The following is a 26,132-nucleotide window of genomic DNA, read 5'->3' as shown; positions in this document are numbered from 1 at the left end:
GTGGGAGGCAATTAGACACATGGAGGGGCTGGTGGGAGGCAATTAGACACATGGAGGGGCTGTGAAAGGGAATGAGACACATGAATGGGCTGGGAGAATGAGACACATGGAGGGGCTGGGGGGATTGAGACACATGGATGGGGCTTATGGGAGGGAATGAGAACATGAATTAACTGGGAGGATGAAAAACATTGAAGACATAAGACACAAGGAGGGGCTGAGGGTTGAATGAGACATATGGAGGGGCTATGAGGAATTAGAAACATGGAGGGCCTGAGGAGGGGTTGAAGCACATGGAGGGGCTAGGGGGGAAATGATACACATAAAGGGGTTTGGGGAATGAGACACATGGAGGGTCTGAAGGGATTGAGGCACATGGAAGGGATGAGGGGTGAAATGAGACAGATGGAGGGGTTGAAGGGGGAATGAGAAACATGGAAGGGCTGAGTAGGGGAGGAGACATAAGGGGGGAATGAGACATGAAGAGGCTGGGAGAATAAGACACATGGAGGGGCTAAGGGGATTGAGACAAATGGAGGGGCTGATGGGAGGGAATGAGACATGAATGGACTGGGGGAAGAAAGAAAAACATGGAAGGGATGAGATACATGGAGGGGCTGAGAGGGGATTAGAAACATGGAGGGTCTGAGGTAGGGGGATGCAACATATGGAGGTACTAGGGGGAATTAGGCACATGGAAAGGCTGGAAGTGGAATGAGACACATTAAGCGGGTGCGAGAAAAAAATGAGACACATAGAGGAAAGCAATGAGACACATAGAGGGGCGGGGGAATGAGACAAATGGATTGGCTATGAGGGGGGAATGAGACACATGGAGGGGCTGAGGGGGGAAATAAGACAAATGGAAGGGTTGAGGAGCGGATGAGACACATGGAGGGGCTAAGTGGGAAAATTAGACATATGAGGGGATTAGGGGGGCAGAGACACATGGAGCGGCTGGGGGAATGAGACACATGGAGGGGCTGGGGGGATTGAGGCGTATGGAGAGGCTGATGGGAGGGAATGAGACACATGAATGAACTAGGAGGATGAAAAACATGGAAAACATAAGACACAAGGAGGGGCTGAGGGGTGAATGAGACATATGAAGGGGCTAGGGGGTAGAGATACATGGAGGGGATGAGGGAATGTGACACATAGAGGGGTTGTGAGGGCTGATGGGAGGAAATGACACACATCAATGGATTGGGTGTAAGGAGACAAGTGGATAGACTGGGGGGAAATGAGACACATGGAGGGACTCGGAAAAAAAACATACATGCAGGGGCTGGGGGTGAATGAGACACATGGAGGTCCAGGGAGGGAATGCGACACATAAAGGGACCAGGGAGGAATGAGGCACATGGAGGGGCCGGGGGTGGGTGAAACACATCTAGGGTAAAGGGGGGAATGAAACACATGGAGGGGTCAGGGGGGAATGAGACACATGGAGGGGCCAGAGGGATAAGACACAAGGAGAGGCTTGGGGGAATGAGACACAAGGAGGGTTTCGGAAGAAGACATGAGACACACACAGGTGCTGGGGACAAAAAAAGACACACTGAGGAGCTGAGGGGGAGAAAAAGACACACAAAGAGGCTGAGAAAGGGGAACAAGAGGTACACAGATGGGCTGGGGAAGGGAAAGGCTGTGAGGAAAGAGACACACACACAGAGGGGCTGTGGGAAAGGAGACATATGGAGGGGCTGGGGGGAATGAGACACATGGAGGGGCTGAAGTGAGGCAATGTGACACATGGTGCGACTGGGGGGATTGAGGTACATGGAAGGGCTTAGGGGGGAATGAGACACATGGAGGGGCTGAGGGGGGGAATGAGACACATGGAGGGGCTGAAAGGGAAGAATGAGACTCATAGAGGGACAGAGGGAGGCAATGAGACAAATGGAGGGGCTGGGGGGATGATACAAATGGAGGGGTCGATGGGGAGAATGAGACACATGGAGGGTCTGAGGGGGGGATGAGACACATGGGGGGCTGAGGGGGGAAATGAGACACATGATGGGCATAGGGGGATGAGACACATGGAGGATCTGGGGGATTGAAACGCATGGAGGTGCTGAGGGGAGGAAATTAGACACATCAATGGACTGGGGGGAGGAGACATGTGGATGGACTGGGGGAAATGAGACAAATGCAGAGATTGAGGGGAAATGAAAGACATGGAGGGGCTGGAGATGAATGAGACACGTGGAGGTTCTGGGAGGTAATGCGACACATAGAGGGGCTGGGAAGGATTGAGACACATGGAGAATGGCCTCGGGGGGAATGCAACACATGGAGGTGCCAAGGCGAATGAGACACATGGAGGGACACATGGAGGGACACATGGAGGGACACATGGAGGGACACATGGAGGGACACATGGAGGGACCAGGGGGGATAAGACACAAAGAGAGGCTTGGGGGAAACAAGGAGGGGCTCGGAAGGGGACATGACACACACAGAGGTGCTTGGGACATAAAAAGCCACACAGAGGAGCTGAGGGGGAGAAAAAGGGTGAATGCACATGAGTGTAATGTGTGCATTTAAATCCATGCATTCAAACCATATTTAATATTTTACTGCAGATTCACAAAAGACTAGTGCAAGATGGTACTGACTGTGATAAAGGTTATTCCTGTTGGTACCACAATGTAATAAAGAACAGGCTACATGTATGGAGGCTACAGTCACAATCTGGAGAGACACAAGAGAAAGAGGCAAGTAGTCTGCCTGGCAAGAGAAATGGGAGAAGAGCCAAGCCAACCAACCTAAATGCATAGTGGAAGATGAAACGTAGAAAGCACGAAAACATTCAGATGCTTGTTAATTAGAAAGCAGATTGAGAACTGCGTGGACTAGTAAACGTGGAGAGTGAATGAACTGCTATCTAGAAAGTATGACAGTGTATAAGGGGTTAGTGAGTATAAAAGTAGTAAAGAGCATGTGAGCTGTTATCTGAGAAATAGACGAGGGTATAGATAGATAGGGTATAGGAGGCTATAAACATTGTTATATATAACGTCGATGACTATATACAAGCTGGTAAGTAAAACGTGGTAGACATAAAATTGACTGCTATGCTGAAGTACAAGGAGGATGTATTGTATGATAACTAGAAAGATTGAGGTTTTCAATTAGAAGACAACTATTGATTGCTATTAATGTTAAACAGCATAGAAATTAGGAACTTGCTTAACATAAAAGTAAGAACACAAGGTCATACGTGTAAACTGGAAGAAAGAAGATTTCATCAAAGGCAAATGAAAGGTTTTTTTACTGTAAGAACAATAAGGATGTGGAATTCTCTGTCTGAAGAAGTGGGTTTATCAGAGTCCATACAGATGTTCAAACAGCAACTAGATGCATACTTGCAAAAACAGAATATTCAAGGATATAATGTTTCAATGTAGGGTAATAACTGCTTGATCCAAGGATAAATCTGACTGCCATTCTGGGGTCAAGAAGGAATTTTTTTCCTAGTTTGTTGCAAAATTGGAAGTGCTCCAAACTGTTGTTTTTTTTTTGCCTTCTTTTGGATCAACAGCAAAAAACAAATGTTAGGAAGGTTGAACTTGATGGACGCAAGTCTCTTTTCAGCTATGTAACTATGTAACTATGTAAGAAGAAGAGAAAATTAAAGATATATCAAATGAGTACTATTTGTGTAGAGCAAAGAGAATGAGGGATCAGTATTGCATTCCAAGTTCGGTACAGAGGATAGTTAAGGGATACATTAAAATAATGATACAGGGAATGACAAAGTAGATGCAGGGAGTAGAACATATAGTAATAATTCAATCAGTGTTTTCACATGCAACACTGCAGGATCTAGCAAGTGAAATACCAACATATTTTGATATATCATTTTTGCCTTAAAATATGCTCTTGTTATTGCTTTAAAACTAGAAATCAAATTCCAAACAAATGTCTATATCAAAACCCATTCACTTGATGGTACTCACCGCAGGTCCAATCCCTGGAGGCCCTCTGTCACCCTGTAAAGAAGCACAGCTAATTTAATAATAACATAACTTTTATATTGCATAGCATTTATGTTGCATAGTATAAAGGCATGTTGTAATACTTAACCAACGTCCGTATGAGCACAAACTACTTTAACATTATTATAATTTCTGATAATTTATGGAACCCCAATTTATCATAGAGCAGTAAGCAATGAGCATTCATGAGAAGCATAAAGAAAATAATTCTTTATATAATAGATCAATAGACTTTGATAATTTAAAAAATAACATAATACAATAATGCAAAAATCAAAAACACAAGATAATAAATACAAGTAGTTTTTAAAGAGGTAATTACAATACATATCAGTTTAACATAGAAACAACACAGAAACAGTTTACATAATTAAAAGAAAAATACAAAAGACTGTGTGTATGCATTTAGAAGTCTGTGCGCGTATTCAGCAGCTTGGGTGCGTATGCATTTAGAAGTCTGTGCGCGTATTCAGCAGCTTGGGTGCGTATGCATTTAGAAGTCTGTGCGCGTATTCAGCAGCCTGGGTGCGCGTATTCAGCAGCCTGGGTGCGCGTATTCAGCAGCCTGGGTGCGCGTATTCAGCAGCCTGGGTCCGCGTATTCAGCAGCCTGGGTGCGCGTATTCAGCAGCCTGGGTGCGCGTATTCAGCAGCCTGGGTGCGCGTATTCAGCAGCCTGGGTGCGCGTATTCAGCAGCCTGGGTGCGCGTATTCAGCAGCCTGCCTGCGCGTATTCAGCAGCCTGCCTGCGCGTATTCAGCAGCCTGCCTGCGCGTATTCAGCAGCCTGCCTGCGCGTATTCAGCAGCCTGCCTGCGCGTATTCAGCAGCCTGCCTGCGCGTATTCAGCAGCCTGCCTGCGCGTATTCAGCAGCCTGCCTGCGCGTATTCAGCAGCCTGTCTGTATGTAATCAACAATCTGTGTGCATGTATTCAGCAGTCTGTGTGTGTATTCAGCAGTGTGTGTGTGTGTGTGTGTGTCTGTGTGTATTCAGGAGTCTGTATTTCTGTGTCTGCAGGGCCAGACTGGCCCACCGGGATACCGGGAAATTTCACGGTGGGCCGTCAGCACCTGGGGCTGGGGAGACATGTGGGTGACCTGCGGTCGCAGGGGGAGCTCTTCTGGCGGCTGCAGGGGAAGCTGTGTGTTCTGTCTCAGCTCGCCTGCCCCCGCACGCAGCTTAATGAGACCGGGGCCGGAATATGACGTCATATTCCGGCCCCGTTCTCATTAAGCTGCGCGCTGGGGAGCAGAGACAGAACACACAGCTTCCCCTAAAGCCGCCAGAAGAGTTCCCCCTGTGGCCGCCATCCAAGCTCTCCCTGCGGCCGCCAGCACACCTTTCTGTCTACCCACCCACAGGTAGCAAAAAGTATGTATGTCAGTCTGTCAGTGGGAGTGTGTGTCTGTCTGTGTCATGCTGTGTGTGTGTCTGTCATGCTGTGGGTGTGTGTGTCTGTCATGGTGTGTGTGTCTGTCATGGTGTGTGTGTCTGTCATGGTGTGTGTGTGTCTGTCATGGTGTGTGTGTGTCTGTGTCATGGTGTGTGTGTGTCTGTGTCATGGTGTGTGTGTGTCTGTGTCATGTGTGTGTGTCTGTCATGGTGTGTGTGTGTCTGTGTCATGCTGTGTGTGTGTCTGTGTCATGCTGTGTGTGTGTCTGTGTCATGCTGTGTGTGTGTGTGTGTCATGCTGTGTGTGTGTGTGTGTCTGTCTGTGTCATGCTGTGTGTGTGTGTGTCTGTCTGTGTCATGGTGTGTGTGTCTGTCTGTGTCATGGTGTGTGTGTGTGTCTGTCTGTGTCATGGTGTGTGTCTGTGTCATGGTGTGTGTTTGTGTTTCTGTGGCATGTGTGTCTGTGTCACGGTGTGTGTGTGTCTGTCACAGTTTGTCTGTATCATGGTGTGTGTATGTCTGTCTGTGTCATGGTGGGTGTGTGTGTTTGTCATGGTGTGTTTGTGTCTTTCTGTGTTATGGTCTGTGTCATGGTATATGTGTGTGTCAAGGTGTGTGTATGTCTGTCATTGTGTGTGTGTCTGTCATGGTATATGTATGTGTGTCTGTCGTGGTGTCTGTGTGTGTTTTTAAAAATAGCGTTTTACTCACCTTTTTTTTTTTTCAACGTCGTGCTGGTCTACCCTCGACTGGCCCTGCCTCTATGACTGAGATCATCAAGCTTGATGATCTCAGCCAATCCGCACTGACACAGAAAGCGCCTCTAGTGACCGTCTGAGTATGTCACTAGAGGTGTCACTAGGAAGCAATGTAAACACTGCCTTTTCTCTGAAAAGTCAGTGTTTACATTCAAAAGCCTGCAGGCTAGACACCAGAACCACTACATTAAGCTGTGTGTGTGTGTGTGTGTGTGTGTGTGTGTCTGCTAGTGAGTGAGCTTGTGTTTTTATGTCAATGAGCTCATGTATATCAGTGAGATTGTTTGTCTATGAGGCTGTGTATCAATGAGCTTGTGTGTGTCAGTGAGATTGTCTGTGTCTGCATGTGAGTATGGTTACTGTATAATTAAATGTTTTACTCTGAAAGGACCAATATTTTATATAAGAAAAAGCAATATATATATATATATCAATCATCTGGGGTGGCAAGACATAGCCTTACATATTACATGCGACAATATATGGCGCAATGACTTATGTGGCTGGCATAGATTTTTTTTCCAAGGCTGCTTTGTATCCCCAGTCCGGCCCTGTGTGTCTGAGCAGTCTGTGTGTGTTTATTCAGCAGTTTGTGTGTATTTTCTGCAGTCTGTCTGTGTGTATTAATCAGTCTCTCTGTGTAGTGAGCTGTCTCTGTGTGTGTATTCAGCTGTCTCTGTGTATTTAGCAGTCTGTGTGTATGTATTCAACAGTCTGTATTTCTGTGTATGAGCAGTCTGTGTGTGTTTATTCAGCAGTTTGTGTGTATTTTCTGCAGTCTGTCTGTGTGTATTAATCAGTCTCTCTGTGTAGTGAGCTGTCTCTGTGTGTGTATTCAGCTGTCTCTGTGTATTTAGCAATCTGTGTGTATGTATTCAACAGTCTGTATTTCTGTGTATGAGCAGTCTGTGTGTGTTTTTACTCATATACAACTGAATAATCTTAGGTCCTATTGTAAACAGATGCTGAGAAATAATTTAACATTCTGAATTGACTGAAAAGATTAGAAGTTACAGTGCTGCTTAAAGGAACACTTTAGTGTTAGTAATACTTCCTTGTATTCTTAACACTAAAGTTTCCCTCTGCCCTGCAGCCCCCTCTGTCCCTCTCCCGTCCACAAAAGCATAAAAAAATAATTTCAGTCACTTACATGATTCCATGATTCCAGCGCCAATATCGCTTGGTGCTGGGTCACGCTCATCCTCTGCCGACGCAAGACGATGGGGGAACCTAAAGCACATGCGTGGCAAGTGATGCACGCGCATTAGGCCTTCTCCATATGAAAGCATTGAATCAATGCTGTCCTGTGGGATTTGCTTAACACTGGCCATTTTAATGCAATATGTGAGAACATCAAGCGTTGTCTCACAGAGTCAAACTCAGTTGAAATGCATAAAGCGCCCTCTAGTAGTTGTCTGGTAGACAGCCACTAGAGGCATTCTTTGCACTGCAATGTTTTACATTGCAGGGATAAGACAGACAGGGGCACTGCAATTAGATCATTGTAATGAGATGAAGTGGTCTTGGTGCCTATAGTGTCTCTTTAAAGATATAAGACTATCCTGCAGATATTTTAGAAAGGTGTGGAACAAGGCACTGTCTTTCTCTGTAGGGTTGTTGGATTTATTATTTTTCTCCTACTCATAAACACACACATTGTAAACACAAGTTTCAAAGCTTACAAAATGTAATAGTTAATGAAGTGGTGGCCCAACAATGGTCCAAATGCAATCGAATGGGATCAGATGAGGGAGTAACCCTGGGATAGGTAATAGTCAGTAAACGAAAAAAGGAGAGATCTGTCCCAAATAATTTATATGAATGAAAAGTCTATACAATCCTTTATTGTAAAACTAAAAAACACTTGTACACTTACCACAAACACCACGCATGTGTTCTTCTTGTGGTAGTGTACAGTACAAGGCCAAATAAACGATGTGAGGGTTATTTACAGAAGGAGGGGGAGTGACAAGAACGAATGCAAAAACGGACAGAGTGTGGGTAGGTTTACAACTCTGGGGTTCAGAAGTACACCCCAAGAGAAGTAGCTGTGTATTGCCCTAAGCACAGAATCAAATAGAAAGATACACAGTGGAAAGTTAGATACAACTCAGTATCTGTCTAAATTGATGTACAGGGAATATGTCCCAAGACTGATACAAAGTCAAATTAGCAGATACTATGAGCGTTGAGTGCCATGTTAAAACAAATGAGCACAGCACTGGAGTCTCTAGACATTTTGTCCTTTTTGGTGTTACCCTGATAATCACTGCAGCTTTGCATCTAGACGCCTGATTTTACAGATTTGCAATTTAGCATCCCGGGCACCAATAGGACCGCCACACGGACCGCACTATTAGATGAGCTAGCCAGTTAGCCTGTTAATCAGCTAGAGAAAGGTGCCATCGAAGGCACAGACTAGTGACAACACACTCTTAGAATCATCTGTTATCTTGATCGATTGTCCAGCAGAATCAGGCAGTTCGATCTTACTTACAGATAGGTGCCCTCGAAGGCACAGATTAGTCTCTTCCTTTCTGGCACTCGACTACTACCACTCACGATAATCACCTATTTATTCCATTTTTTGGAGACAGCTATTCTACTGTTTAGTAGAACTATATGCTGTTGCTAGACTCTAGTTATCCTCTTTTATTTTCCAAAGCAGACATTACTAATGGATACACCTTCTTGCTAGAGCTCTCAGATTTTTGTCACTAGCAATTAGGCAGAGATCCCTGGGTACATTACTCTCTCTCACTAGATACCCTATTACTGATTGAGATCATAGGGATCAATATATCTATAGTGGGTATATCTATCCTAGATATGTATATACTCTACTTTCTGCCTTTTGAATTGTAGCTTGGTGTTTTAATTTCTTGTGGGTAGTAATTCAGATAGCTGTTTGCATTCACTTGCTACTACAATGTTGGATGATTAGACTCCAGTGCTGCGCTCATTTGTTTAAACATGGCACTCACCACTCATAGTATCTGCTAATTAGACTTTGTCATACTACATTGACACATTTGTATCAGTCTTGGGACCTATTCCCTGTACATCAATTTAGACAGATACTGAGTTGTATCTAACTTTCCACTGTGTATCTTTCTATTTGATTCTGTGCTTAGGGCAATACACAGCTCCTTCTCTTGGGGTGTACTTCTGAACCCCAGAGTTGTATACCTACACACACTCTGTCCGTTAGTTCATTCATTCTTTTCACTCCCCCTCCTACTGTAAATAACCCTCACATGGTTTATTTAGCCTTGTACTACACTACCACAAGACGAACACATGCGTGGTGGTTGTGGTAAGTGTACAAGTGGTTTTTAGTTTTACAATAAAGGATTGTATAGACTTTTCATTCATAAATTATTTGGGACAGAGCTCTCCTTTTTTGTTTAGAAAATGTAATAGTTTTAGAATAATAATAAAATTTTAAAATCTAACAGTCAAAAATAATGGGGATACAGTTACAGTATATGATCAATTATTGCATAAGCCTCCCACAATGTATGATCATATACTGTAACTAAATTCCCACTATTTTTGCCAGGTTTTATCTTTTGTGAGATATAGCTAGTGTCACAAGTGGAATTAGATTGACTACACAAACATACATAAGCCATGACAAGGAAGAAATTCCTATACCCACATCTATACAAACTGTGGGTTGCAAATCTGCATCTGTGCCCCAAAATAACAGCAGATTTGACAGATATAATCATAGAAAGCTAGCAATCATTGACCACCGGACAAGACAACTAAAGATCACTGGAAAACTGCTACCAGACAGTAAGCAAACAGTGGTTAATGAGGCTCTATTAACACCATCATAGAGACCAATAAGCTCAATTTATGCCACAGCATTAGTGGTCCTCCGACAGCTTGACTACATAGTTAGACTGGAAGAGAACACCAGAAAAGTAGAGACTAATAGAATAAATGCCTTGTTTACCAAAAATCATCCAAGGTATACACATAGCTGCAGGATACTGGAAGAAAATCTGGGAGAAAGAAGCATCACATAACACAAAGGCCCAGTGGCTACTAGACATGAAAGTAGTCCACTGCTCCTGCCAAAACAGTCACCAAGTCCTCGCCACCATCATAGTCAGAGATATCTAGCAACAAGTAGGACACCAACAGGACCCGACATGTTCCACACCTACCGAATAAAGAAACCAACACTGCCTAGCAGCAGAAATTAATCAGTTACTAGCAACAGGCTCTCACCCTGACTGGCTAAGCATGGATTGACTACAGGAAAGCATTTGATACATGCCACACATTGGAATGCTTGGATCTATGCAAGGTCAACAAGGAACTAAGAAAACAAGTTTATATATTTAGAATATATATGTAGAGGGGATGGGTGCTGCACTGCAAAACAAAAATGACCTTACCTGCAGCAAATAATGGAAATGATAGACATGTGAGCTTAACTTCCGTGACTAGGAAAATATTTGAAGGGCTATTAAGGGATAATATTCAGGAATTCATTGGAAAGAACTTTATTAGCAATAATCAGCATGGTTTTATGAAACATAGGTCATGTCAAACTAACCTAATTGCATTCTACGAAGAAGTAAGTAGACGTATAGATCATGGTTTTGCAGTGGATGTGATCTACTTGGATTTTGCCAAGGCATTTGATACAGTTCCTCACAATAGGTAAATCTTCAAACTAAATGAAATTGGTCTAGATGAATATTCTTGTTCTTGGGTAAAACATTGGCTTAAGGATAGAGTACAACAAGTTGTCATTAATGGTAAATTTTCAGGCTGGACAAAAGTGGTAAGTGGTGTCCCTCAGGGGTCTGTTTTGGGATCGCTTCTATTCAGCATATTTATAAATGATCTTGAAATAGGCATTGAAAGCCATGTATCAGTGTTTGCAGATGACACAAAACTTTGTAAAGTAATAAAATACTCCTTCGGGGTCAAGAATGCACAAGCAACTTACACCCTTAATGGTAGTGAATTAGGGGTAACCACACACGAGAAGGATTTGGGAATTGTTATAGACAACAAATTAGGCAGCAATATGCAATGTCAATCTGCAGTTGCTAAGGCCAGTAAGGTTTTGTCATGTATAAATAGGGGCATGAAAATATAATTTTGCCTCTTTATAAATCGCTGGTAAGACCACACCTTGAATATGCTGTGCAATTTTGGGCACCTGTTCTAAAGAAAGATATCATGGCACTAGAAAAAGACGAGCTACAAAATTGATAAAAGGAATGGAGCGTTTTAGTTACAAAGAAAGGTTAAAAAATTTAAATCTCTTTAGTATGGAAAAACGTCACCTCAGAGAGGATATGATAACATTATACAAATCTATTCGGGGTTAGTACAAACCATTATCTAGAAATCTATTCATAAATAGGGCTACACATTTAGGCTGGAAGAAAGGAGATTTCATCTAAGGCAAAGAAATTTTATTTTTATTTTTTACAGTAAGAGCAATAAGGATATGGAATTCTCTGCCTGAAGAGGTGGTTTTATCAGAGTCCATACAAATGTTTAAACTGCAATTGGATAAATACTTGCAAAAACAAAACATAAAGGGATATCATTTCTAATTAGTGAGGTAATAGCTGCTTGATCCAAGGAGACATCTGACTGCTATTTTGGGGTCAAGAAGAATTTTTTTCCTAGCTTGTTGCAAAATTGAAAGTGCTTCAGACTAGATTTTTTGCCTTCTTTTGGATCAACAGCAAGGAAGGCTGAATTTGATAGACGCAAGTCTCTTTTCAGCTATGTAATTACAACTAAATAAACACCTGGAACCCCACACACCTAGTGATGCACATACGCACAGATCAAACAAAACAAAAACTAATAATGTGCTCTAAATTATGAATAACACTAGTGACAAGTGAGAAGAAAAGTTAACAATAAAAATTGTACACACAAAATCTTCCAGAACATATGGAGCAAGCCCTTGAAAAAAATACCAACAGAAAAAACTTCATAGGGCAATATGAAAACCATACAATATTTGAGTAATGTGAGATAACACTCTTAGTGACACTTTAAATTGAACGGGCCCAGTCGCTGCCGCGACCCCGGTATGTACGCCACTGATAAATGCACTTAATCTGAAATAGGTCAAATTTGGTTAAACAAACATATAGCTCAAATGCTTTTATTTTTCAACTTGGAAGTTTATTAAGTTTTCCAAGGTGGGAAGGGGTACAGAAGAGAAAAGGGGTATCTTTTAATACACAAAGTCAGCAAGCACCTCCGTAAGTGTCGAAGCTGACTTTGATTTCCACGATTTAGCTACAGTATTAATTTTTGCACGGTTAGTACTATATGTACTATAAGTTTAGTGTGGAGTCTTGGTATCTCAGTGAGTATATCTAGAAGATATGCGTGGGGTGAGTAGGGCAACGTGCACCCCGTCAGTTGTGTGATAGTGTTGTGTATGGCCGTCCAAAAGGTTGATAGTACCTGGCACTGCCACTACACATGCAGCATGGATCCCACCTCTGTCTTGCACCTCCAGCATGTTGGAGACGTGGTGGGGTAAATTTTGTGTAGGCGGCTGTGCACCATATACCACCTGGAAATGGTTTTATGTGTGCAGCAGATTTTGTTACTTTCTTGGCTAAGTTAATGATATGTTCCCACTGCTTCTGGGTGTATTTGCCCTTCAAATCTATCTCCTATTGCGCAGCTGGATTAGCATTAGCAAAGTGTGTGTGTTGTGAAAACAGTCTCTAGCACATGGAGATTGTTTTAACTTTTAACTGTTTAAACTGGTTAATACACATACCTTACCATTCTGTAATCGTGGTCTTAGGAGGGCTTACCCCAGCTGCTCTGGGATGGGTTCTTGTTAATAAGGAGCAAAGCTGTACATATGAATAATAAGAGAAGTTCTGGAGCGTATATTTAGATAGCAAAGTGTCAAATTCCAGGAGGGTATGTGGGGAAAATAGCTGCTGAAGGTGGGTGACCCCTTTTTCTATCCAGGGTCTTGCATGAAATGTAGGTATCAGGTATGGGAGGGCTGCCAACGGGGTTGCCAGGGATATACTCCCCACCCCACACACGCCACCCGTATGTTTGTCCCATATATTAAGAAAAAATGCATCCTCTCTCAGACCTGTTCATATTAGGGGGCATAGGTGTTTTGGTAGCCACTTTATTGCAGAAGTGAATGAGGGGAAAGGAGTTGATTCTCCAGCTTTACCCATTGGGGAGAAATCCCCAACATTAGATGCGGTATATTCGTTGCTACGACAGTGGCATAAAAGTACGATTGGAGATCTAGAAGGGCTAGACCCCCACTGTGCTCAGGGGCTTTTAGTCATTTTAGGTTCATCCTTGGTCTCTTTCGTGCCCACACAAATCTAGTTATGTCCCTTTGGATCGACTTGAAAGAAGCCGGGGAAGTGCAATGGGGATCGTGCGAAATAGGTATATGAGTTTGGACAAAGCAACCATTTTAAGTGCTATAATTCCTTCCGATCAGGAAAGAAAAAATGTTTCCATTTTTGTAATAGTGTCCGACAAGCATTCCAGGTTTTGATATAGTTAGTAGCATAGAGGTCTGTGGGTTTTTTGGTGACTGTAATGCCTAGGTATTTATTTGTGTCTGTTCGCCATTCGAACTGAAAGGTTCGGTGTATGAGTGAAGGGACACTCTCTGGCATTCCCAGCGAGAGAGCTTGTGTTTTGGAGGTGTTTAGTGAGCAGTACGACACTTCCCCGTATGTGGTGATGGTCCTCATTATGGCTGGTAGGGATCGCTCCGCGTCAGTTATGTATAGCAGGATGTCATCAGCGAATGCACTGATCTTTATGGGGGTTTCATATTGGTATTCCCTGTGTATATCGGTGTTAATTATAATGTTTTCCAATAATGGCTCTATGGCTAGGACGTATAGGATCAGAGAAAGGGGGCATCCCTGACTCGTACCATTTGTTATGTGGAAGGGGGGAGAAAGGAACCCCATCTGGAGCACCTGCGCCATGGGGTCAGCGTATAGTGTGAAATCCTGTGCAAAAAGTGAAGGGGGGAAGCCGTAGGCCTCCAGCGTATGTCTCAGGAAGGGCCAGCCGAGGCGGTCAAACGCTCTTTCCGCGTGTAGAGCTAGAAGAAGTCCACCCCAGCTGGTACCCCTGAGCCGGTCTAGTAGTATAAACAATTTCCTGGTATTATCCAGCCCCTGTCGCTCTGCAATGAACCCCGTCTGACCATCTTTTATCAGGAAGGGGAGGATAGGCTTCAATCTATTGGCCAGCATTTTGGCATAGATCTTGGCGTCCATGTTGAAGAGGGAAATGGGTCTAAAGTTTTTGCACGTATCAGTAGGTTTGTCCGGCTTTGGTATGGTAATGATTGTGGCTATCAGCATTTTCTTGGGTAAGGAGCCGGTGTCTTTCGTCTGCTAGTATACTTTGAGGAGTTTTGGCGTCAAAACGTCCACAAACGTTTTATAGTACAAGTAAGTTAAGCCATTTGCCCCTGGAGATTTGCCCGACGGCAGACTGTTGATAGTGTCTTTAATTTCTTGTATGGAAAATGGTCTGAGCAGGGATTGCCTTTTGCAATTGCCTATGTTTTTAAGGGGTTAAAGGGATGCTTCACACCCCCATATCACTTCAGTCTGCTGAGGTACTTTAGAGGTTAACAGCATATCCTGATTGACTTGTTTTACATGGCACATTTCAGTAGAAATCAGCAGTTGTATTAAAATCCTCCTTCGTTAACACATCGCAACTGACAACCCGACAGCAAGGAGAGTTGCCTTCCTCACTTTCTTTGATTGCTTCTCATATAGAAATGTTAGTTTTAAAGAGTGGATCATATGTGCTTTCTATCTCAATTCTTCTCCATTAAAAAAAGAAATTGAATGGCAGGGAATATTATCACTGCGGTGAAGAACAGAATTAGAAATAAGTAACATACTTTTCAGACACAGTGGGGTGCTAAATCTAAAATAGAGAACACACACTCCAACATTAGAAATAAATGTATTTATTTTTAATGTCAGTGTGTCCCTTTAGCAAATCGGCCCATACATACATGGAGCCACAGGTCTCAGACAAAATCAGTAGTACCGTATATGGGTAGAGCTTACCAACACTGGATTCAACACTTTGGGGTTAAACCCTTCATTACCTGTTCAACCTCTAAAGATATGCCAGAGCCAGGGACCTTCTGGCACCGTAACAACTTAATTCCAATGATGTTATAATGGTGCCCAGGGGTTCCTTTTCAGAGCAGTAACCCCTATGCATCAGTTAGTAACCAAAGAAAATGTTGGGGGGACAGATATTTATATATAAAAAAAAAAAAAAAAAACACTTAGGGAGCATACAGTAAACCATGCAGTTTTCTACAGACAATATTATATATTATCATTAGGGAGCCTATTAGTAGAATGAAATAATCAACTCTTTGAACATATGTTTTGTTTTTTGTCTTTCTTAAGCAGTGAGCCATATTATCTTAAAAGCTACATCATATTTTGGGGGGCAGGGGGTGGGGAGTTTGTCCTCATGTTATATTTACATCACAAATACACAATTATGCATTGGACAAAACATCAGCTTAGTATATATTTGAATTCCTTACCTGACATGTTTTTACAAAGTTTCCCAACAACCATTTAAAATTATTAGTTACAAAATCTGATGATTAAGAACAATGTTGCATAATCAACATGTATGCCTCCTTCGTAAAAGGTAGACTAGGGCACAGTTGATCCAGTAAGAAGTCAGTTTCAACAAAGGGGCGATGACAGGACAGGGCCTTATGTACCCCTTTTGACAGACAGCTGACACAAACCCCAAAAGTGACAAAGTCAGCCACAATCCCTGGGGGCCACAGACAGACTTAGCACCTTCACAGCCTAGTAAATTAAGACAATTATCAAAGCCCCCATATCAACAGGCTGCTAAAGTATTACATTGCATATTTGACATATTTTCTTGTGTTTATATATATATATATATATTAGCAAAAATGAACTTTGAGAACTACCGTATATAATTGTGTGCATGCTGTCCTGTTAAAGCATATTTTATATTAAATAGCAACCATACATTTGTTCAAGCACTGCACCAGCATTTATATCAATTCAGACAGTAGATACATTATTACAGCGTTAAAAGCAGGACCTCTAGTGGTGGCTGAAGTGCAGTTCTTCAGCAGGGTAAACACAGGTTCTTTGTTTCTGAATTGTATACTCACATCTATGCCATCTGATCCAGGGATCCCTGGAGGGCCTGGTGGGCCAGGAGGACCCGGTTCTCCTGCTGGACCCCTCTAGACGGAAAAAAAGAAAAGAAAAAGAAAACATCAGTAAAATTAAAAATATAAAGGGCTAAAAACCTTTTTTTAGGTATGAACCATGAATACCTCTATTGTGAGAATATATCTTGAATACTACTAATAATACATATTTTATATATCATATTCTCGTGCTTAAAATGTATCTCCTCTTGATCTAGATTTTAATAATAATCTTACAAATGCAACACAGACACCTGTTATATTAGAACATAAAAAACTTTTAAAAGGGGAACTAGGACTCAACTACTGTTGCATAATGTAGCTTTAAATCAATTTATAACAATAACTCGTCTAGAGATAATGTTTACCAGTTGCAAGACAGGGTTAACAGCTTTTACAACTGTTGGTCCATGTAGTAACATAGAGGCGAAAAGTTATAATGGTATTAGAATCACAAGGGTTGAAATCAAAACTGGTAGCCCATGGCCTTCACTCTGTTTGAGAAGTATTCTGCTATATTTCATTGTTTATATAATTGGACCCATCCTCAGTTTCTGTATAGTATAAAACCCTTGCAAATATGGTTACTTTTGCTTTAGTTTGATGGATCCTTGTTCTCCATGATCGTGGGGCCCACTTCATCCAATAAAATCCCTAAAGTATCTAAAAGTCCAAAAGATCTACAGCAGGCATGAGAATTCTGTAAGACCGTTGAAGGGATCTATTTCAACTCACATCACTTGTGCACCATACCATCCACTAACTTACAAGGCTCCCACACTATGTATGTTCCCCAAGATAGAAAAAGAAAATGTTAAGATCAGATCATTCCATTTGGATGAGCATTTTCTTTGCTACTAATGTAAATCCATGTTGAAGATTTGTATTCTAAAATTGACAGAGTATGACAACAGGACATTACATACATTCTAGAACACAGCATTCAAAGCAAGGGCATGCAGAATATGTCATTAAATATAGGCATGGAATCGTTGCACAACTTTAAATGTTTTACTCGCCACTAAACTAATTCATGAAATCTACACACAAACATTACAAAAAAGGGACCCATGTATGATAAAGGACTGGGGAAACAAATTATTAAAAGTTAATTAAATAATAATTAGTACAATGTTTCTCCAAGAATAAAGCATTTATGAATATAATGACTTTTCTTGAGTGGTCTCACGTAGCTAGAAATGAACAAATAGCCATGTCATGACAGCAAGATTTGTTTGGGTACTCTAAACTGTCACTTCTGTGATATTCCGATAACAGTTAAGCATCATATAGGTGATGTATTAAAATAAAAATAAAAAATACTGCACTTAATTACAAGTATATGATGCATTATTCAAAAAGTTCTCAAGCTAGGCTAGATTTCCACCTGAGCAGCTTTGGCCTACATTTTGCAAATCCAGTATGTTTTTAAATAAACACACTTTAATTAGTGAATATTACATGCCAGAAGAGTTTCATTTTCACTATGGATTTTATCATTATTGGAGGTATGCATCGACTCATGACTCAAAAATATCCCGAAGTAAATTACTAGCTTTCTGGGACCATGCCTCTTCAATTGTTACTTATGGACATGTGATGTTGGAACAAATACTACAGGAATGCGGTTAGCAGAGCAATACACACCTAAACATGTAGATTGATGCTTTATAAAAAGAAGATTAATGAGAACAATCTCTAAATGGAGGTAGTCAAGAGGCCCTTGCTTTTTGAAATCTATATATTTCTTACCACTCTAACTAAAATCAAAGTGCGGCCTAATTGTGTCATTTAAAGAAAATATGATGAATAAGAGCGTCTTATAGTTTAGTATAGCACTCCTTATTCATGCAGGAATATCAATAACCCACAAATTCCCTCTCCTCACTATTTGTTTGTGTTCAGGGGCTCTGTGACTGCAAGGGGAACAGGACCAGACTCCTGGCTACTGAATGAGCTACTTTGTTCTCACATGTGAACGCCAAATGTCTCAGCTCTATGCATTCCTCCTGGCTCCTGACCTACAAGCACCTTTCAAATTTGTAATTTTTCCTAACAAAGGATGCCCCCCAAAAACATGTTACCTAGAGAATTTTAAATAAGATTCCAGATTTTTTTTCAGTTTTATTATATTATGAGCTTTCCTGTATCATTTTATATAAATCTTTCTGTAACAAGCAATTCCACATATTCCTTAGAAGCCTGCTACATTCTCACCTTCCCACTAACAGATCGGCAGAAATTATCATGCCCATTGTGATAAATACTTGCTGTCATTTGACAAAGAGAAAAAAAATAGCCATATGGCATCTTATCCAAAGCTTCCGATATATATTAACCCCTTAAGGGCCAATGAAGGTTAATGCTGCCAAGGCAATATGTTCTTTCAGTGTCAAATTCCAAAATGGAAATATCCACCTAATTAAGAAAAGCTGGGCTACAATGAGTTGGAAATGCTAATTAAATAAGAAATCACATGCTGATATAATCTCTTTAGGGACCAGATGGTGATATCCCAAATTTGGTATTTAAAGTCCTTTAAGGCTAAAAAGCAATGAAAAACACTGGGTAATTTCTATATTAAAACTGTCCGCACAGTGTGTAGCTGACAGAGCTGAAATTAGTCTTGCTAAGTGTATTCAATGTTATGCTGTATTTATTTTTCTACACGCAGGGTTAGGCAATCTTTGGCATTCCTGATGTTATGGATTACATCTCCCATAATTGCTGGCAGAGCATCATGGGAATTGTAGTCCACAACATCTGGAATGCTGAATGTTGCCTACTCAGCGGATAGTGTATTGTGCCACAGAGGGTTTATACACATATCATAAAGGTGAGCATGTCTTAACCCTTCCACTGCCAAGCATGCCTGCAAAAGCATGTTACTAGTCTTTTTTTTTTAGACAATATGACATAAAAGCAGCTATGCAAACCTTTCCCAGTAAAAGAAGTAATGGATTTCACAGGATCTTTTTGTCTTCTCCTAAGATGTAATAAAGACACTTATTCAAGTCTAAGCCATGCTATCTGGGATATGCGTATCTCTGTAGTCCTTAGAGTACATCAGATTGTAGAGATGCTAATTGTAATTAGTCAGTAGATGCTCTGATGGTTTAAAGCTGACAGTGGTGTATACGATAGCAAAGACATCTACACTACAGGTCATTTGCAAGTTGTGGCCTATATTGCTTATCTAGACTTTTGCTACTGTACTTAACACATACATTCAAAAGTTGGACTGTGTATAGGTAAGGTGCATCCCTTTGCAGATTCAGAGTCAATATTTTTGTGCTATCCCATTTCTACTTCAGTTTCATTATTATAGCCCCAACATATTCTGTTGCGCCTCAGAATAACAAAATAAAAATCAACTAAGAAATGACTAAATATCTAAAGGGAACAGTGGCAAGAAGTGAAGAGGGCCCTGCTCAGATAAGGTTACAATCTAAAATATGTATATAAAAATTATGTTAGTGGTAAAGAATGACACTGTTATAATGACCTATCTTAGCCCAGACATGAGTAGTTACACTGGAAGAAAGATAAAACACTTACAAACTGAGCCAGGGAAACGCAGGCAAGGTGAAGGACCACATAGACCCGAAGGATGCCCCAGGTGCTGACCATGGTGCGAGCGTCTGATCACCAGGACCTGCAGAAAGGGGGAGGGGAGGGAGTAGTAGCCAAAGACAGGCTCCTGCAAAATCCTGCAACCAAAGCAGGAGCACCAGTGATCCCTGTGTTACCAGACTCTAATACAGGAGTCTCTGGGATGCTGCTCCTTCACACAGACAGAAGGGGTAAGGCTGGACAGGAGGGGAGAGCCCATGAATATGTAATGACTTGCAGGGTGAGGTAAATGGGAGATTGGTTGGTGGAAGAGGAATCCCCTCCTTATAATTAAAATAAGTGGGCATGAAAGAAAATGACAGCTTCCCTCAGCAAATTCCCATGCTCCTAAAATACACTCCTATGAATCAACATTACTGAGTTCACATTGTATGTGAGAAACAAAATCAAAACAAAACAAAAAAAAGATGCCCAGAAGCAATAAATGAAGTAAAGAAAATTGTGTACTTTTTAGTTAAAGGCTAGCGGTAGATGGTCCCTAAACCAGAAACACAAACAAATCTTAGAGAAGACAATAAATGTAATCATATACATATTTTACAGTGACTTGAAGATGTCACAGACCACATGCATACATACAGACACAAACATATGGGTGTATGGAGAGAGAGAGAGAGAGAGAGAGAGAGAGAGAGAGACCTGAACATGCATACATTATAGGGTGCTGCTGGGGCCAATTTATACAACATACATGATCCAGCGCACTTGCACATTCACTAAACATCAGTTTCGAGTTTCACCAAAAGTTTGACATTGACGTAGTGGCAGGCTTATGCAATGTATGATCATATAATGTAACTAAACCCCTATTGTTTTTTGCCTAGGTGAGGTGTTTTTAAATAAAACTATTCCATTCTGTGAGACTTGGAATTGCTGTTTAGTGAATGAGCCAGTGTGCTGGATCTTGAATGTTATATATATATATATATATATATATATATATATATATATACTGCTGTGGGTCCCTGCACTCAAGGTATATAGTAAAGTGCCGGGTGCAATATTACCAGGGCTTCCAATATTCAATATTCATAGGAGAGAGGCTACACTCTCGGCCTTGGTTAAAAAGTTTCAAAATCATCATTCAATGTTAAAAGATCAGCGCTTCAGTCCCATAAAAGGACTTTCCTCAGGAACAAAGATACAATGACAATAAACAATAAACATTTTTATATTAAAGATAAATGAAGAAAATGACTCACCCCAGGTGCAGTGTGTTGTGACCAGCGTCTTAACGGCTCCTGTGCGCATATGTGAGCAAGCTCTGCCCCCAAACTTGACCTGATTCGATAATGGCGCCACCGGCGTCATCATAGCAACACAGCTCGCCGTACCGTTGCTAGGGGGATGGGTCGACAAATTAGTAAATGCCCGATTGCGAATTTAGAAAGGATCATTTAGATCAAACATTTGTGCAAGTATATGTGGTAAAGCAGGATGGAAGACATATATCTAAAATAGTGCTCATTAAAAAGTGCTACGATAGATACTACATTAAAGTGACTCTAGTGATGGAGTGTTACTAAGCACCTTGTCTGTAATTACACTGAGTGCTTTAATTAAACTATGTGCAAAAATGGCTGTAATAGTAAAGTGCTAGCAGTGTAAAAAAGTGCAAAGTATGTGCAAAAAGTTCTACAATGTGATTTGTGATATGTGAAGAACAGTCTTAAAGTGACAGTAATGTACAAGACCATATTTAAACATCAATGTAACTTTATATGCACATTATTATACATTGCTTTTAACATTGTCTGTTTAAATATGGTCTTGTACAGTGAAGGAAAAAAGTATTTGATCCCTGCTGATTTTAAACGTTTGTCCACTGACAAAGAAATGATCAGTCTATAATTTTAATGGTAGGTGTATATTAACAGTGAGAGACAGAATACAGACATCCCAACATGGCAAAACTCATTTCAGGGAGGTGGTCACCTAATTCCACGGAGGCAGCTTCACAAGCTACTCGGTAGGAGGACTTTAAACACATAGTGAGAGAGTGACAGAGCTCCCTGAGTTATTTCTAGCCCCCTGGTGTCTTATATACAGGTAACGAGTTGAGATTAGACATGTGCAATTCGTTTCAATTCAGACGAATTTCGGCCAATTCGGACATTCGGATACTTCTGACTGTCCGAATAGCTGAATTGCCGAAGTGCGGAATTGCTGAAGTCCCGAAGTTCCGAAATTGCCGAAGTGTCGAAGTTCTGAAGTTCCGAAGTTGCCGAAGTTCTGAGGTTCCGAAGTACAGTATTGCTGAAGTACTAATATACCTACCCTGTGAAAGAATGAAGAATGTTACACTGTATACAAGTATAAATAAAAAGTATACAAACATAGCCAGGATTCAGCTGTAAGCATTTGCAACACTTACAACAATGAAGTAACACACATTCATATAAAATGTAAGTCACTTAGCCAGTCAATGGAATGACAGGAATAAATAAGTAGATAACGCCCTAATTCCCACGGTATTAGGGAGCTATTTACTAAAAGGCTGAGAGACCTAAATTGGCCTTTCAGCCAAATTTACTAATACTAAGTAAAGATTACTTAGTATTAGTAAATTATGCCCCTACTCGCTATGCCACGAGTAGGGGCATGTCTAGTAAACAGTGAGCAGCCTGTGGGCTTTTAAACTAAAGGGGGGACCTATTGCCCCCCCCCCCGACCTCCACCCCTGAGCGGCGGGTGGGGTCCCTAAAGTAAAATAAGGGGGGGAGACCTATTGTCCTCCCCCGGCCCCCACCCCTGAGCGGTGGGTGGGGGCCCTAAAATACTTCAAAGGGGGGGGACCTGTTGTCCTACCCCCTGGCCCTCACTCCTAAGCGGCGGGTAGGGGCCCTAAAGAAGAATAAGAGGGGGGGAACCTATTGTCCTCCCCCCTGGCCCCCACCCCTGAGCAATGGGTGAGGGCCCTAACTTACTTGAAAAGGGGGGACCTATTGTCCTCCCCCCTGGCCCCCACCCCTGAGTGGCGGGTGGGGGCCTTAAATTAGAATAAGGGGGGACCTATTGTCCTCCCCCCTGGCCCCCACCCCTGAGCAGTGGGTGGGGGCTCTAACTTACTTGAAAAGGGGGGACCTATTGTCCTCCCCCCTGGCTCCACCCCATAGCGGTGTGTGGGGGCCCTAAATTACTTGAAGGGGGGGGACCTATTGTCCTCCCCCTGGTTCCCACCCCTGAGCGGCAGGTGGGAGCCCTAAAGTAAAATAAAAGGGGGGGGACCTATTGTCCTCCCCCAGCCCCCACCCCTGAGTGGTGGGTGGGGGCCCTAAATTACTTGAAAGGGGGGGAGACCTATTGTCCTCCCCCTGGCTCCCACCCCTGAGCGGCAGGTGGGAGCCCTAAAGTAAAATAAAAGGGGGGGGACCTATTGTCCTCCCCCCGGCCCCCACCCCAGAGCGGCGGGTGGGGGGTCTTAAATAAAAATGGAGGGCTCCGCGCAGACTCACTCATTCACTAAACATCAGTTTCGAGTTTCACCAAATGTTTGACATTGACGTTGTGGCAGGCTTATGCAATGTATGATCATATAATGTAACTAAACTTCTATTGTTTTTTGCCTAGGTGAGGTGTTTTTAAATAAAACTATTCCATTCTGTGAGACTTGGAATTGCTGTTTAGTGAATATATATATATATATATATATATATATAAAACACATTCAAGATCCAGCACACTGGCTTGAGTGCAGGGACCCACAGCACTATATATATAGTGCTGTGGGTCCCTGCACTCAAGCTATATAGTAAAGTCCTGGGTGCAATATTACCAGGGCTTCCAATATTCAATATTCATAGGAAAGCGGCTGAGCTCCGCGCAGACTGAGCTATTAAGCGCGGGGGAAGGCTTATAAAGCCTTGCCCCATCCTGCAATTAGGCTCAGAGCACTCTGGTTGGTTTGTTTAAGCCATCCAATCAGAGTTCTCTGATGTTGTGTAAAATTATACAGAGCACTCTGATTGGCTAGATTTCAAGCTAACCAATCAGACTGCTGTGATAGGTAATTCTAGAGACTTATCTGTCAGAGCACTCTGATTTGATGGCTTAAACCAACCAACCAGAGTGCTCTGAGCCTAATTGCAGGGCAGGGCAAGGCTTTATAAGGACGGAGGCTTTATAGGCTTTATAAGGACACAAGGCTTTATAAGGACACAAGGCTTTATAAGGACACACGGACGGAGTGTATCGCATTTCGGGTGCACTTAAAATGCCAACCGAAGCGGCACGTGACATTATTCTCCGCTGCTCAACCTCACAAGACAAGAACCAGATCATGGCACTGAGGAATAAGAAACCTATGACCTTCAAGGGCTCCTCGTTAACATGTTATCAAGACCTTACCAAACATACCCTGGCGGAAATCATTGGAATCTGTCACCTCTCAACTACGATCAGCAGCAATGCCTTCCTGCTGGGGAGCCCCAGGAACTCTCGTGGTAACCCACAACGGAACTAATCACACACTCACGTCCATAGAGGGGGCACCGGCCTTCCTCCAAGCACTAGGACTAGCAGACAACCATCAGGACCCACAGTCGACCACCCCTAGAGACACGTGGGACCCGGCCTACATTACCCCCTTCGTCCCGAGAGCCAGAGGCTCACAGGCAGCTGACACCTGACAATTGGGGACTGGGCCAATGTATATGGCAATGGCACCTGAGCAGAAACCACTGGGGCAAACGCCACAAGAAGCCGTTAAACCTGTTTTGAATTAAGTTACATTTATATATTTGGCTGTTTTTTCTTTTCTTTTTTTTTTTTCCTTTTTCTGTTTTCTCGCTTTCTTCGAGCTCCCTCACACATGTTCCCACCCATCAAGAGCGCCAGAACCCGCAGAGTCACGAACCTTGATGCATACTGACACATCAACCACCCCCCCCCCCCGCCACCCCCTTGGTTAGGGGTATCACATAACGAGGAGTGCACACAACTCCCCCTAGACATATTGGTAGAGCGCCTAGCAAATCTCAGCCACGCATCCTAATATCTCAATCACTAGGCAAACGCCAACCCACACACCGGGGGAACTCCATAGAACATCACAGGCATACACACATTATGCCACTGTCCCCCTCAACACAGAATCTCAAACAACTCTCCCACACATCACATGGGCACACCTGAGAACTCACTCACGACACCTAACACACACAACCCCTCTTAGTTGTGCTCAAAAGAATGTTATATCCTGATATTATGCATAATAAAAGTAAAAATTGTGCTATCTATTCAATGTACTGAACAATACTTATAATGCCAATGTCGGAAAAAAAATTAAGATTTTAGTAAAAAGAAGACATCAAATGGTAAGTTTTATTTATTTAATTTTTTTAAAGGTACTTAATTATTGTTCCCCCCTCACTATTAGGGTGAGGGGGTATGTAGGGATTTGAATAATTGTTTTGGGAGGGGGTGACTAGGGGACTGGGGACATTTTTATTTAGGTCACCCCCCTTTCATGTAATTTAGGACCCCCACCCACAGCTCAGGGGTGGGGGAAGAGGACAATAGGTCCCCCCCCCTTTTATTTTACTTTATGGCCCCCACTCGCCGCTCAGGGGTGGGGGCCAGGGGAGGACAATAGGTCCCCCCCTTATTTTACTTTAGGGCCCCCACCCGCCGCTCAGGGGTGGGGGCCAGGGGGGGGGAAATAGGTCCCCCCCTTTAAGTAATTTAAGGCCCCCACCTGCCGCTCAGGGGTGGGAGCAATAGGTCCCCCCTTCAGTTAAAAAGCCCACACTCGTGCGGTTCGGGAGGGGGGCCCCGTTTTTTTCTTTTTTTTTAACAGTGAGCAGCCACAGGCTGTGAGCAGCCACTGTTTAATAGTCATGCCCCTACTCGTGGTATAGCGAATAGGGGCATAATTTACTAATACTAAGTAATTTTTACTTAGTATTAGTAAATTTGGCTGAAAGCCCAATTTAGGTCTTTCAGCCTTTTTATAGGTAGCTCCCTAATACCGTGGGAATTAGGGAGTTATCTACTAAGCGGCTGCAAGAGAACATTCGAAGTCCCGAAATTCCGATGTCCCGAAATTCCGAAATTCCAAAGTGCCGAAGGTCCGAAGTTGCCGAA

General features: G+C 42.4%; 1 protein-coding gene across 1 annotated transcript in view; it reads right to left on the bottom strand.

The window, feature by feature from the left end:
- The window catches only part of COL9A2 (collagen type IX alpha 2 chain), a 72,229-nt gene extending 52,009 nt beyond the window's left edge, over positions 1-20,220 (bottom strand). Inside the window, exons 1-3 of the mRNA XM_063456391.1 lie at positions 19,974-20,220; positions 16,374-16,448; positions 3,966-3,998 (exon numbers count right to left, since the gene is read on the bottom strand). Of these exons, the coding sequence (XP_063312461.1) occupies positions 3,966-3,998; positions 16,374-16,448; positions 19,974-20,045 (180 nt within the window). The 5' untranslated portion in view covers positions 20,046-20,220. The remainder of the gene's footprint in view (positions 1-3,965; positions 3,999-16,373; positions 16,449-19,973) is intronic.
- Positions 20,221-26,132: the final 5,912 nt, after the last annotated feature.

This window comes from Pelobates fuscus, chromosome 1, assembly GCF_036172605.1.
Source record: "Pelobates fuscus isolate aPelFus1 chromosome 1, aPelFus1.pri, whole genome shotgun sequence".
Lineage (NCBI taxonomy): Eukaryota > Metazoa > Chordata > Amphibia > Anura > Pelobatidae > Pelobates > Pelobates fuscus.
This window is presented reverse-complemented; position numbering and strand designations above follow the sequence as displayed.